Source organism: Sinocyclocheilus grahami, unplaced genomic scaffold (assembly GCF_001515645.1).
Source record: "Sinocyclocheilus grahami isolate Dianchi unplaced genomic scaffold, SAMN03320097.WGS_v1.1 scaffold924.1, whole genome shotgun sequence".
Lineage (NCBI taxonomy): Eukaryota > Metazoa > Chordata > Actinopteri > Cypriniformes > Cyprinidae > Sinocyclocheilus > Sinocyclocheilus grahami.
This window is the reverse complement of record NW_015506103.1, coordinates 90,916-106,845: the sequence shown is the minus strand read 5'-3', so window position 1 is coordinate 106,845 and position 15,930 is coordinate 90,916. Positions and strand designations below refer to the sequence as shown.

The 15,930-nt window shown below is 41.5% G+C and overlaps 1 protein-coding gene across 2 annotated transcripts; it reads right to left on the bottom strand.

The window, feature by feature from the left end:
- Positions 1–1,613: 1,613 nt before the first annotated feature.
- On the bottom strand, positions 1,614–13,989 carry lrfn5b (leucine rich repeat and fibronectin type III domain containing 5b). 2 transcript variants are annotated; one of them, XM_016249357.1, is made up of 3 exons: positions 13,760–13,989; positions 6,733–8,153; positions 1,614–2,484 (listed from the first exon to the last, which is right to left on the bottom strand). In XM_016249357.1, exons 2-3 carry the CDS (start codon positions 8,124–8,126, stop codon positions 1,614–1,616), a joined length of 2,265 nt encoding a protein of 754 aa, XP_016104843.1. In that variant the 5' UTR covers positions 8,127–8,153; positions 13,760–13,989. The 2 variants fall into 2 exon arrangements, with proteins under 2 accessions (XP_016104843.1, XP_016104845.1); XM_016249359.1 differs by lacking the exon at positions 13,760–13,989 and adding an exon at positions 13,677–13,744.
- Between the last annotated feature and the right edge of the window lie 1,941 nt (positions 13,990–15,930).

Below are 15,930 nucleotides of genomic sequence, written 5' to 3'. Positions count from 1 at the left end.
TGTTACCACGCTTTTACTGCATTTATCCCTTTTTTAAAATTAATTTATGAGAAATTCTATTTGAATATTTCATTGTGTGAATTTTATAAGAACATAAAATCTGAGAATTATCAGTATTATCCCCATTGAAATTAATGGATTAATTAAATTCCTTTGAATTTATAACTCATGATTGCGCAATCCAAATTTATGAAACCTATATATATCCATTTCTAACAAAACATCAAAACAACATAAATAGTTTTCAAATAAAATAAATTAGTTTCGCTTGCATAAACGTTCCATTTCTGATAATAAAAAAGTGATACATTTTTCAAGCTGCAATAGTTTATCAATAGTCGTACATATTCATGTTCATCAAATGCAGTCCCAAAAGTGTGTGAGAGATGGGGAAAGGCTAAATATATTTTACAAAGGTTTTTTACACTAATATAACTCCATAGTTAATTTTACAAAAAAATATTTTTGACACTAATGGTGCTCCATACACACCCGGGTCAACACAAAACCTGTTACATCTCTTAAAAAAAATAACTGTAAAAAAAATCTGATAAATAAATGTTGTGTATTTTGAGTGTCTTAAAGCATTTGCAACGTTTCGCTCCCTTACTAAAAACTATGCATTTGTTAGACATTTTTAACATATCTCTTCTGCGTTCTGAGGGTTTAGAACTGCTCTTCTTTCATCACCTTCATGCCGTTGCTTTGAACACGAGGATTAACACTTCTAAAAATAATTTTGACTTCGAGACCTTCTGCTTCATCAAACACATCATCTTCAGCCAGTCAGCTCCATCATCATCCAGCTGCTGCTTTCAGATTCGTTCGTGTTTCCTTTTAAATACCCGAAGGAAAAGCTGCGCAGCTACATCTGAGATTCCTCAACACCATCAGCGCTGATTTACCTATTAAACCGTTTTAGCAGAAGATTAAACCCTCGTTAGAAAGTACATTTATGTCTAATGAACAAGTCCAACACGAGGCGATGTGATTAGAAAACATTTGTCTTTGCACTGAGTGCAGTGCACTTTCTGGCCTCTGAATAAAAGCACTTTCTAAGAAATGTCAAAGATTTTTCCTCTTGTTGGACTCGCTCTTCCACAAATTAAGGCCTAAAAAGATCTTAAATCAGAGCAGAAAGTCTTACATTCATGAAGTCGTGGCATTAAATTAATTTCCTTCCTTACTTGGTTGTAAAAAGGTTTTAAAGTCTTAAATCTACCTTCATAAAACCTATAAATTTTTTGAAGCTCATGCACCAAAGTATATTCCAATTGCAAAATTCTTACATTTTTGCCGCCGACGTTTCGACTGCATTTTCTGTCCTTTATTCACAAATGCACAATGCACCGCGAGTCATAATTAACACGTGCACGCGTATCATTTTCACATTTTATTTTACACAACGTAACATGTTTGTAACTATGCAGTGTATTATTCCATAAAACAAAGAAATATACAAGTCGTAGTATTGTTTTACTATATGCAGGAAACCGTATTTAATTTGTGCTTAAAAAAACATCGTCCTCTTGACAGTCCGAGATTATAACACACGTACGGTGGCCTGAAACTATTAAAAACCACTGAGTTCACGTGAAGTGCAAAGTCCTCCGTTATAATGTGCTTTCCAGAACCCACTCGGACTGGGACAGCGAGGATCTCCCGCTGCGCCTCTCGCCCGAGTCCATCTGGGGAATATCGCCGCCGCTCATGGATAAGCTGCGTTTGGAACGCAGCGGCTGCGGGTAGCTCATGTACGCCGGATGTTTGCACGAGTCTACGTTCAGCGAGTGACGGCGGCTCACACGCACGCAGCCCACCGGGACCGTCTGGTAGTTGTGGAGGTTCGACGCCGGCGTCACCATGGTGGAGTAGGCGCGCACGGTTGGACGCAGCTTGGCCGAGTTGTTCTTGTTGGTGTTGTCTGGCTCTACGTTGACTTGCGTGTCCGTGCGTGCCGGACGAACCGGACTGGGGGATGCGGGATGCCAGCTGTGACTGGCGGCGGATGTGGTGACGGTGCAGTCCGGAAGAGCCGGCTTGGACTGTCGGGATGGCATGGATTCGCTCTGCGGCGATACCTTCCGACACGCGTCTGGACCCAGAACCTGCTTGGACATGGACTTGATGATGCCACACACCTGATGCTCGGACTGAGAGTGCATGTCGCCCAGCTCCACGCCTTTATCCGCGCCCTCCTGCTGGCACAGCCGGTAGCGCACAATGAGGAAGATGATGAAGGCCAGGACGGACGCCACGATCATGCCGCCGATGATGACCACGATGGTGCCGCCGAGGAACTGTGACTGCATGAAGTGGCAGCGCATATACTGCGGCTCGGTGGCGAAGTGAACGCAGCCCACCACGCGTGTGGCCGTCAGCGCGGTCATGGCGTCGTCGTAAATGGCCAGAACGCACAGGTCGTACGTAGTTCCTGCTGCCAGGTTGTTGACCGTGATGCTTTTACTGGTCGGAGGAATCATTCTGCAAGAAACATGCAGTCAGAAACACTGCTAGAACCAATCAACGTGCATCATTCAGAACATAATCAATGAGCTGTTATTCATCATTTGATCCCATTAGGGATGCATTGTTATAGGAAGGAACTTCCTTTAGTACTTTTGAGGACGAGAAAGTGTAAGAAATGCACAAATGTTGAGAAATCGAACATCGTTGTGGGAACATTGTTTTGAAATGTTCCTAAAATGTTGCAAAGTGTCCAGTTTTCTTGTGATTCTAACGTTATTTAAATGTTACCAAAAAGTTTCTCACAACATTCTACTAACTATACTGTTTCCAAAAATGTGTTTGAACGTTTGTTTTTAGTAGTCTAAAAACATTAAAATGTCCAGTTTTCTTGTCATGACTATAATGTAATTTCTCACATCGTTCTACTAAATATAATATTATTTGAAAGTTCTTTAATAATATTGGAAGAACGTTAAAATGTCCAGTTTCTTGTCGTGATTATAACGTTATTTTAAGGTTATGAAAACACTTCTTAGAAGTTCATCAAGGACAATCATAACGATGTTTTGAAGAATGTTGATCTCAGAACATTTTCTCTCGATGTTATGAGAATGTATACCAAATATTAATAAAGTTCCATAAACATTACTTTAGGCCTAACATTTATATAACTTTTAAAAGAACGTTAGTGAAAGTTGTGAGAACGTTCCCTGTTAGCCGGGATCTTAAAAAATCGAAACATTCTTAAATGAAGATATATTTACTCGAGGAAGTCTTGTTTTCTGAGAAATTTGCCAAAATGAACAAACCTGTCATTGACTTCAGAAAAAAAATCTTCTACTTTTCTCTTTGAAGGGAAGATAAACTAATCAAAACTGATGAATTTATTTGTGTCCACTTCCATTTATTCCTTACATTTTTCTTTTCATGCTATTATGAATAACCAATCAGTAACTAAGTCTCACAGGATAACACTGTTGTTTTATTCACCAAAAATAACTGGTTCATAAGAGTCATTAATTCGGGAATCAGACTGCACTGGTTGCTCTGTACGGTTTTGATTCACTAAAAAGAACCGGCTCATAAGACTCATTCAATACTGCAATTACGCGCCACTGTAAAGTAAATTTAGAAACATAATTTTAGTACAGTTTTCTGTTCACATAGACAGAAAAATGCATGTGCAAGGAACATTAACGGAACCAAACTTTATTTATTTAAAAATAATTCCCAACCCTACTCATCAATCTGACTGCACTGACACTATTAGATGAGAATAGATCCTGAACCCAGCTAACAAAAATATGTTGATGTTCCCATAAAGTAAAAAAAAATGTTCTGAATGTTCTTTGAACCCCCAAAAGAGAACGTTCCATTGTATCATTTTGCAAACATTATGTGAACGTTACTTTGGAATGTTCTGAAACAAGTTGTAACATTTATAAAAACGTTAGACGAACGTCCAACTAAAACGTCTCAGGAAAAAACATTCCATGTATGAATAATGTTGTTGTGCTAACGTTTTGAGAACATAATTAATTACTGGAAGAATGTTTGTTCATAACTTTGAGAGAACCTTGCCAAAAGTTATAAAAATGTTATTTCTGAAGGTTCTCTGAACGCTCAAAATGTCCAGTGAGATGCTTTTTTCTTGGTTATATGAATGTTAAGGGAACATTCCGTTGTATCATTTTGTTACTTTTGAATGTTCTCTGAAAGTTCTGAAACAAGTAGCAACATTTAAAATATGTTAGACGAACATCCAACTAAACCGTTTCAGGAAAAGCATTCCATGAACGACACATTAACGTTTTTGTGCTAACATTTTGAAAACATTAAAGACCAGATAACTTTGACCAAATGTTCCATTAATGTTAAGTTCTCCGAACATTCCCTGTTAACTGAACTGAGCTGAACAACGACTCTGTCGTTGTCTTTAAATATTTTAAAAATATCTTAATCTGTGTTTCGAAGATGAACGAAGGTCTTACAGGTTTGAAACGACATGAGGGTGAGTAATTAATGACAGAATTTTCATTTTTGGGTGAACTATCCCTATCCCAGCTGTGCACTGCTCTCTGAAATCATTTAATATTGTAAGGTGTTTAAAACCAAAACAGGCTCACCTGTACACTAATGAGTCATCGTAAGTGCCGTTGTATTGGACCTGGAACATCCGAATCCCTGGGATATTCCTCTGAAAGTTGAACTTCACCAGAGCCGTGGCTGCGGTGATCTCCGAGATCAGGACCCTCTTCTCCTGTCCACCCTTGTTGCCCATCGAGGAGCCTCCGTCTCCGCTTGTCTTGGCAGAAGTGGCGATGTCAGACGACCCCGGGTCCGGCTCTTGGACCATACTGGTGTCGTTGGTGAAATGTGGAAGTTTAGTGATGAGCAGATCCACTGTCTGCTGCGCCTCTCCAGATGGGTTAGACGCGACACAAGTGAAAGTCCCAGAGTCCTTGACCGTGCTGATTAGGATGTCCAGTGTCCCGTCCGAGTGGAGGACGGTGCGACTGGAGTTGAATACCAGCTTCCCGTCCGGAGCGATCCAATGCATGACGGGATATGGGTCGCCGCGGGCTTTGCAGCGCAAGGAAACCTGCTGGCCTTCGAGAGCACGAGTCTCTTGCGAGTGTCTAGTGATGAGCGGCGGCTCGCACAGGAACTCCTCCTCGGATACGGTCCAGAAATAGCGTCCGGCGAGATGCTGTGGAGCCGCGCAGGTCTCCAGATCATCCTCGCGCCGCAGCCGTCGAAGCCACAGCAACTCGCAGTTACAATGCAGCGGGTTTCCTCCGAAACTTAACGCGAACGACGACGGACCCAAAACGCCAGACGTGGCTAAAACTCCAGCGCGCTGGAAGACCGGATCGGGCGGAAGCTTGTGGAGCTTATTGGACGTTACATCCAGACGCTTGAGAAACAAGTAGCAACATTTAAAATATGTTAGACGAACATCCAACTAAACCGTTTCAGGAAAAGCATTCCATGAACGACACATTAACGTTTTTGTGCTAACATTTTGAAAACATTAAAGACCAGATAACTTTGACCAAATGTTCCATTAATGTTAAGTTCTCCGAACATTCCCTGTTAACTGAACTGAGCTGAACAACGACTCTGTCGTCTTCTTTAAAGCCCGTTCACACCAAGAACGATAACTATAAAGATAACGATAAAGATATAGTTCTAAAAATCGTTCTCAATATTAAAGAACAGCAGCGTCCACACCACAGCTATAACGATAAAGGCACAGAGAAACGATATCGTTGGAATCACTTTCAGAATGATTTTTTCCCATCTGTTGAATGATAAAACGCTGACGGCCAATCAGAATCCGTCCTGCCGTAACGAGCTGGAGAATTTAAAGCAGCAGACGAGCGTGCGCTTGGAATAAACAGAAGATATCGTCTGTTGTGTGGACGCTAATATAGTTATCTTTAAAGTTATCGTTCTTGTGTGAACGGTCCAGTAGAGCTGCTTCACAGCTGAAAGTTTCTTCATAATTGATCAATTTTACAACATTAATACTGTTTTCTGTTTATTAATGTGAAGCTGTAAATGAGACTTTTTATTTAAAGGGATAGTTCACCCAAAAATACAAATTCTGTCATTAATTACTCACCCTCATGTTGTTTCAAACCCGTAAGACAAATTCTTTGTAACACAAATTAAGATATTTTCAATGGAATCTGAGAGCTCTCTGACCCTGCATAGACAGCAACGCAACTGAAATGTTCGGCTGCTTCACGCCGGATCGGTTTCGCACGTTGTTTGCACTTTGATTTGAATGAAAACAACATATCCGCGTGACGCAGCTGGCACAGAACAGCATGCGCTGTTTACGTCCAGCTGTTATTCTCCAAAATGGCACCAGGGTGATGCGGAGGAGACTAATTGTTGAATAAAGTCGTTTTCTTTTTTCTTTTGCGCACAAAGTATTCTCGTAGCTTCGTATAATTGCGGTTGAACCACTGATGTCACATGGATTATTTTACAGATCTCCTTGCTACGTTTCTGGACTTGGGAACATTTCAGTTGTGTTGCTGTCTATGCAGGGTCAGACAGCTCTGATTCCATCGAAAATATCTTAATCTGTGTTTCGAAGATGAACGAAGGTCTTACGGGTTTGAAACGACATGAGGGTGAGTAATTAATGACAGAATTTTCATTTTTGGGTGAACTATCCCTATCCCAGCTGTGCACTGCTCTCTGAAATCATTTAATATTGTAAGGTGTTTAAAACCAAAACAGGCTCACCTGTACACTAATGAGTCATCGTAAGTGCCGTTGTATTGGACCTGGAACATCCGAATCCCTGGGATATTCCTCTGAAAGTTGAACTTCACCAGAGCCGTGGCTGCGGTGATCTCCGAGATCAGGACCCTCTTCTCCTGTCCACCCTTGTTGCCCATCGAGGAGCCTCCGTCTCCGCTTGTCTTGGCAGAAGTGGCGATGTCAGACGACCCCGGGTCCGGCTCTTGGACCATACTGGTGTCGTTGGTGAAATGTGGAAGTTTAGTGATGAGCAGATCCACTGTCTGCTGCGCCTCTCCAGATGGGTTAGACGCGACACAAGTGAAAGTCCCAGAGTCCTTGACCGTGCTGATTAGGATGTCCAGTGTCCCGTCCGAGTGGAGGACGGTGCGACTGGAGTTGAATACCAGCTTCCCGTCCGGAGCGATCCAATGCATGACGGGATATGGGTCGCCGCGGGCTTTGCAGCGCAAGGAAACCTGCTGGCCTTCGAGAGCACGAGTCTCTTGCGAGTGTCTAGTGATGAGCGGCGGCTCGCACAGGAACTCCTCCTCGGATACGGTCCAGAAATAGCGTCCGGCGAGATGCTGTGGAGCCGCGCAGGTCTCCAGATCATCCTCGCGCCGCAGCCGTCGAAGCCACAGCAACTCGCAGTTACAATGCAGCGGGTTTCCTCCGAAACTTAACGCGAACGACGACGGACCCAAAACGCCAGACGTGGCTAAAACTCCAGCGCGCTGGAAGACCGGATCGGGCGGAAGCTTGTGGAGCTTATTGGACGTTACATCCAGACGCTTGAGCTTCTGAAGCCCGGAGAAGGTCCCTTCGGGAATGTAGTTGATCATGTTGTGGTCCAGGTTTAAGGTGTGTAGGTTGCTCATGAGCTGGATGGCGATCCACGGCACGCTCTCCAGGTTGTTGTAGGATAAATCCAGCTCTTCCAGCGCGAGAAGGTCGTTGAACGCTCCTATGTGGATGTGCGTGAGCTGGTTGTTGTTGAGAATGAGATGGTGCAGCTTGGACATGCCGCTAAACGTATCGTTCGTTATGTGGGTCAAGCGGTTGCTGTCCAGATGAAGGGCGCGGAGGTTCTCCAAATCGTTGAAAGCGTGAGGCGTGACCGATCCTATCGTGTTCCTAGAGAGCGTCAGGTCCACCAGTTTGGTCATGTTGGCGAAATCCTTCTGCTTGATGCCCGTGATGAAGTTGTCCCCCAGTCGGAGCTCGACGGTGCGTCTGTCGATGTTTGGAGGGACAAACAGCAGCCCCTTTTTATCACACAAGGTGGCCAGATTGGGGGACAAAACCTGGCAAATGCAGCGCTTGGGACATACTTGGATCTTCTGGGCCTTTAACGCCAATACAACAACCATCAAATAAACCAGTAGCGTCTCCATCTGGGTTCTGGGTATTGGTTAAGCAACCTGTGAAGCAAGCAAACAGAGACGATTCTCATTATCAGTGGCAGATCAAGAGCAGTGAATGTGACAGGCTGAAAGAAATGAATACTTTTATTCAGTAAGGACACATTAAATTGATCAAATATTTTGCAACATTATAAATGTCGCTTTTGATCAATGAACACTGTTCTTTTGAGCTTTCTATATTATTCTATTCACAGTTTCCACTACATTGATAATAATCAGAAATGTTTCTTATGCAGAAAAATCTGCATATTTGAATGATTTCTGACACTGATCAAAACTGAATTTTCAGCATCATTACTCCAGTCTTCAATTACATTTGACAATAGATTCACACAGAAACCAGCTGTTTTAAATTGTAAAAATATTTCATAATTTTTACTGTGTTTTTGATCAAATAAATGCAGCCCTGGTGAGCAGAAGAGACTTGGCAGTGTACAAGCTCTGACAAAACAGATGAGTGGTTGATATTGCCTAAATAAATGCTAGACGCTTTAATGTTTAGGAGCACAACAGATGACGTCAGGACACACCGCCTAAAAGCTACAAAACCCCAATTTAGGTTTTCTGTTGTACAAACAAACAAGTCACCACGTGCAAATGAAATGTTGTGAAACATCACGTCTGAGGGAATCTGACAGCTCCAGAAGCTTTCTGGGGACATGTCTTAAAGCTCCGGCTCCACTGCACGCTGTTTTTGATAAGATAATGTTGATCCTTTCATCTGTGTGTTTGGCGAGATGAAAGACTCCTCTGACCGTCCAGATACTCATCAGAATTAGTCTGATGTCTCCAAAGACCGAGCAGAGACACAGATGCCACACCAGGAGAGACACTCGGCTCTGCTCGTGTTACTTTGTGCGGGATGAGAAACGTATTCTCTGAATGACTCTGAAGTCCTTGACGAGATATAAAATTTCATACCAGCTACGGTTTTCATTAGAATGGCTCTTTGCAAAGATGTTTAATTATGTGTGCGTTTACAGAGGAATCAGAGCGTTGTCTCTTGGTTTCTGCTGCTCTGCTTTACAGGGTTGTTCCTAACATGCACTAAAATCTCAGCAGATCAGTTCTTGTGACTTCTGTCATTTGTAACCTTGGAAATGCACATCTCTTCTGAATGCGTTTTGAAGATGAGACGATGTCAAGCGCTGTCAGGGGTGATGAGCCTTTCAAAGCAGTGCGCTGAGAATGCGTGCGATAATAACCTGCCGTGCATCAGGCCTGTGATCATGAGAGAGTCGGCATCATTAGACTGTCATGCAGACAATAGAGGAGCCGGCTGGAGAGAAACCTCGTGTAGAAACAGGCAATAAAACTGAAGGATGAAGGTGACACCTGACATCTGACTGTATGGAAGAGCAATGAAAACGGAGCGTGCTAACCTATAAAATGCATGAAATAAACAACAGGAACACGCATGCCAATTCATCTTTGTCACATATAAAGGCCACAGCTTTAAATAATGACATGCTGCCACTGAGTGAGCAAACGCACTGATAGTGTTTGCAAAAATAACAGCCACCGCTAACGTGCTAAGCGTTTCGCTAATATTCTCATTCAGTTATAAAAACGCTATTTCTGAAGGGTTTTTAAATGTTTTAGAAAAGGGTTTTTCTTTTTGGTTATGCAAATGTTTGGGGAACGTTGCATTGTATCATTTCACAAACATTATGGGAATGTTACTTTTGAATGTTTTCTGAACGTTCTGAAACAAGTAGCAACATTTAAAAAACAAGTATCATTTAAAAAACGTTATTATTTGATTTAACCTTTGTTTAACCAGGCAAGTCATTAAGAACAAGTTATTTTCAATAACAGCCTTATATATTCTAAGAACGTGTTTCATTAAGTTACAAAAACGTGATTTCTGAATGTCCAATTTTTTGTATGTTTTATAAAGTTTTTTTCTGGGTTATACAAAGATTAAGGCAACAAGCAAACATTATAGAAATGTTACTTTTCAATGTTCTCTGAACATTCTGAAACGAGTAGAAGAAAAATGTCCAACTAACATGTTTCAGGAACAAAATCTTCTATGAATGATGTATAAATTATGTTTTTGTGCTAATGATTTGCGAACATTATTTACGTGCAGATAACTTTGAACGAACATACCATTAACATTGCAAGACTGGATACATTTGAAGGAACGTTCCATTAACCATACTGCAACCTTGCCAGAACGTTCCGAGAACAATCACTGTTAGCGGAGTCTAAATAATGCATTGAATGCATTCATATAATCATAACGCACTAAAGCTCACGGGTCAAGGACAAATGACCCGTTTTGGTGGTGTTTAATTGAACACTCTCTGCATATCAAATGACCTTCCCATCAGCCTCTTTATTGAGTCTGTGCCGCTGGTGTTGTTTGCCAACCAGCTGGCTGCATTAGTTGGCAAAGCGTGTGTATTTTGAGCGGGCCGCGCCGCAGTCGCTACTTCCCCTCTGAAACACCGCTGTGAATGTGCTATTGGATGCTCAGTGCGAGCCATTTATTTATTTTTATTTTACATCCCATTTCCCCAGCCAACACTCACTGAAGCACAAATGAAGCAGCATGACGGCTCTCCCGTGACTCGCTGTGTTCAGAAGCGTGTGTGTTGGAGAAGGACAGCGTGTGAAAGAGAGCAGCGTTTGGGTTTGTCTTCACACATCCTCAGCTGCTCGGCCGAACTAATGACGCCAGCAGGACTCGAAACCGCTGCTTTTCAACCAAACAAACACTCAGTGCACTCATACTGCCATTTCTCTGCGCATTTCTGATTGGATGTACGCAACTTCCCTGCTGACAAAAAATGTTCTAAAAACATTCCCCTGAAGTTATGAGAATGTTTCTTCTGAATGTTCTCTGAACGTTAAAAATGTCCAGTTTTTTTAAATGGTCCAGAAACGGGGTTTTTTTATGTGAATGTCAGGAGAACGTTCCATTGTATCATTTCGCAAACATTATGGGAATGTTACTTTTGAATGATTTCTGAACGTTCTGAAACAAGTAGCATTTTAAAACGTTAGATGAACATCCGACTAAAATCTTTCAGAAATAAAACATTCTATGTATGATGTATCAATAACGTTTTTGTGCTCTCATTTTTGAGAACATTATTAAAGACCAAATGTGACCCTGGACCACAAAAGGTCGCCGTGATTTTGCCGAGTAAGACATGTTCGTGGATCAACAATACAGACTTAACCCAATCCCCACCCCTAACCTAACCTTACTCATAATTTATTCCTGAAATCAGAGGGAAATGACAGCTGATTAACAAGAGTGTGGAAGCACCTGATCCTGAAACTGACATTTCCTGAAAAGTTAGAATGATTTTCAAGGATGTTGATCCAGGAGCATGTTGTACTTGGTGACTTTCACTAACATTTTTTAAATGTTAGGACAAAACACTCAAAATTCTCCTAATTTTCTTATGATGTTGTTTGTACATGATGAACGTTCCAAGAAAGTTTTTTTGTAACCTTTAAATAATGTTCTGATCATGAACGTTTTAGAATATTAAAAATAATAATTCAAATACATATTTTGGGTTAAACATAATGTACAACGTTGCAAGAAACATTTTAAAAACAAAATTCCCACAACGTTTTATAACCTAATTTTGTTATCTGTGAGTCTTCCTCTCCACTGCAGCTCTGACGTCTCGTTCAGATTCATAAACGCAGGTTTGAAATCAGCGAGCGGACCGAGGGCTTGATTCATGCCTCCGACAGTCTGAGTGTGACTTCATCACCTCGTGTGTGTGTGATCTGTGAGATCAGATCTTCCACAGCAGCGGCACAGATGTGCGGTTATCAGACTATAGCAGATGTTTTCTGCAGTTCCTCACCGTGAACATTTTCAGAAAGACAGTAAGTGTCTTTCTCTCATTCTCTTATTTCTTTGCATTGGCTGCCAGTATCCCGTCTGGACTGATAGATAGACATAAATTATTTAGAGAGCGACCCACACACACTCACTCACTCACTCACTCACTCACTCACTCACTCACTCACTCACTCACTCACTCACTCACTCACTCACTCACTCACTCACTCACTCACTCACTCACTCACTCACTCACTCACTCACTCACTCACTCACTCACTCACTCACTCACTCACTCACTCACTCACTCACTCACTCACTCACTCACTCACTCACTCACACACACACACACACTCTCACACACACACACACACACACACACACTCTCTCTCTCTCACACACACATGCCACACAGATATTGACTTTGGGAATGTGTTTTTGAGTGAATATTCAACAGAAATGGGACCTTTTTAAACTTGTTGGCAGCCAAACAGCTTCGGACCCCATTGACTTTCATTGTATGGTCAAAAAATATAATGGAAGTCAATGGGAACCGAAACATTTTGGTTGCCAACATTCTTCAAAATATCTTCATTTTTGTTCCACAGAAGAACGACATGAGGGAGAGTAAATAATGACAATTCTCATTCAAAATGATTGCTGCTCCTAAATCTATAGAATGTAATTGAACATTACACCTATCAACAATATTAATGCTATAAATCAGCGAATCTGCTCAGGAAATACACTTGAAACACTTTCCCTTACAAAACTATGACAAAACAGACTTTCAGCCATAATTACCCACCTATCAAAAACATTTTAGAATGTTTTGCCATGAAGTTATGAAAACATGTTTTTTTTAATGTATTAAGAACGTTTTTCTTGGTTATATGAGCTATAGAGAAACATTATGAAAACTGTATGAAAATGTTAGATTTGAATGTTCTCGCAACCCGTTCTTTTCAAGAATGTTTTTTCTTGGTTATGCAAAGATTAGAGGAACGCTGCATTTGAATCTGTCATGACAACATGATTATTTATGTCTTTTAAACATTTACAACGTCCAGTTTTGTATTCTTGGTTCTGAAACATACACCGAGAACAGTTTCCTTTCAACATTACGAGAACGTTTATCAAATACATTATTTGAAGAGTGTTTTGTTGTAACATTTACATCACCTTTAAAACACGTTCCTGAAATGTCTCTGTTAACTGAGGAGTGCACATTAGATGCATTCAGAAAAACTGGAGCCATGCATCAGAAAGCTTACCAGAGAGTACAAAATAACCCTAACATGATGAAGGGCTCGTAAAGAGCCTGTCTTCATATGCAAGCATGCACAATCCTCTTGAACACTCATGCTTTTTTTTTTTACAAAAGCATACTAAATATAATTGATCAAAGGCAAATAACCGAACGAGTGTAATGAAAGGAGTATAAAATCCCACTGTCTGAAGGCCAGGTCTGTACCGTGGTAATTTACCACCTGATACTGCCACTCAGCTCAGTGTAAAACTGCAGTAACAGAGTAACCTGCCACCATTCCAAGCCTGCAAATGCATTGCACATGATTTATTGATAATGAAACATGACATGCATCCTTCATTTCGAGCGCACTCGCAGCAGGTGAAGGCGCTTTGTGACCTTGCAGATGTGCATTCATTCTTTAAATGTGTTATTCGGGTTTCATTCCTCATACCTGTCCTTAAGATCTCAGAGATGTGCTCAGAAAACGAAGACGCATCTGAGGATGCATGCAATGAGAGCTGCGGAGGAGTCTACCTGTCGAAGATATCCGCTTTGCTTCATCAGGGCAAATGCACGCCGTGTTTCCACCCAAATCACCGCATTTTCAGCAGCTCCTTCCTTCTGGTGACCCAAACAGATCAGTGCACATCAGATCCTCCCGCATCAGGACCTCCGATGCGCTTCCACACGTCCATGACCGCAGCATCCTGATGTTCATTAGATCCGTCTGTTCTGCTGTAATAAAGCTCGCCTCTCCGCATTACGCCTGCATGCGCTCTAGTACGGCGAAGCCTCGGCTCATGAATATTAATTAGGTCATGCAACAGTCGCTCGGTAACCTTCCAATTGCATGGCTCGCTCTGGAATATTAATATTAAACACGCTGACGTTGGTATATCGATTATTGTATTGTATAATATTTTAATAGTCTTTATTTTTAACGCTGATTTGTTTTGGGTGGTTACAAGGGCGTTGTTATGTGTTTTGGGTGGTTGCTAGGGCATTGCTAGGCATTTCTTAATGTATTTTGGGTGGTTACTAGGGCGTTGCTATGTATTTTGGGTGGTTGCTAGGGCGTTGCTATGCATTTCTTGATGTATTTTGGGTAGTTATTAGGGCGTTGCTATGTATTTTGGGTGGTTGCTAGGGCGCTGCTATGTTTTTTATTGTGTTTTAGGTGGTTAAATTGAATTTCCTAGTAATCCATATTGATATATTATCTTTTACTGTGTAGTTAATGCAGTTTGATTCAATCTCAGAACACATTTTCCAGTTTTGTTATTCACAGGTGACTATGTGAGACCAGCTAAATGTTTTGCATGAAATGAGTAGTATCAGTTTGTGTGCTGTTTGCTTTACCTTCATATGCTGGAAGTCATTGATTCCCAGTCGTGGCAGGTTGAAGCAGTTGACATGAATTAGTTTTCTGCCCGTGATATAATTCTGATTGAAACATGACTGAGGGATGAAACATGAGGTCACGGCTGTAATGAGTCTCAGTGCGATGTGGACACACCGCTCAACACGGCTTTGCAAGAGACTCTATGCTATATTTCAGCATTTTAGTTGATGCCAATATGATGATTTTGATGAAATGTAAAGCCGCAGCTGCTGTGAAACAGACTGCATCGCTGTCATTTCACTCAGACGGTCTTATTCTCAGTGCTGGTTGGCATGAAGGCAACAGATATCGCTGATGAAGGAAAGCATTTTCCTTACATGATGCTAACAAAGCACAACAGGAGAATGATGACAAAGCGTTATGTTGAGTAAAAGCTGAACAGCAGAGCTTCTCAACTGATGGGTCACTACCCAAATATCGGTCTCAGCTCTGTTCTGATGGGTCACGTGCAGGACGGAGAGAATGAGCTCAATGTAAATAATCAGAGAACACTGCATGATGGCTAAATAAGCAGATCAACTTCTAACAGGGAGGAGAAACACTTCATTTAGTAGCAGGGGTCAATCAAACTCTACCGTATTTCAGCACTGATTCATCTGTCATTCTGTGAAATCTAATCAAATCAGACAGATGAAGTAGATTGTGTGATGCCCCAAAAACATGAAATAAAGGACACAAGCGTTTGAATGGCAAATTTGTACATGTTTGTTGCTTTTGCATTGAGAATAATTTCTGTATTTAATATAATATCTTGAAATAGAATAATTGTATGCTGGTTTTGTCTTGAAATGACTGTTAATGGTTCACCTTATACTCGATCCAGTGTGCCACATCCTCACAACTCCAGCGCAGGAACTCCATGTTTCCATTCAACAAGCCAACAGACCTCAATGAACAGTTCAATTCACAACATCACAACCACGAAGTGATACAGTTATACAGGTAGACAGACAGACAGTCTAATGCCATTTCATGCATGTTGAGTTGTTTACACTGTTAAAGAGTTGGATTCTCATGCTAAACATGGCCAAAGTTTCAAAAAACAATATGAATGTAGAACGGAGTATTTCTGTGTCAAATATACTCCTCCCGGTTTTGTACAAGTTTTGGAGAGTTTTTTTCGAGCTTGGCTCTTCGTGACGTAATGTAGGGTGGAACTCCTCGGCTGCACTGAACGGGACTCGCTCGAGAAGAATGCCTCTAAAGAGGTGTGTCTTTGGTTGTAAGAATCCAAAGAATCCAGCGTTACGTAAACAGCGGATGCAGTTTGTTTTCCGGAGCAGCAACGGAGTTTCGCAAGTGT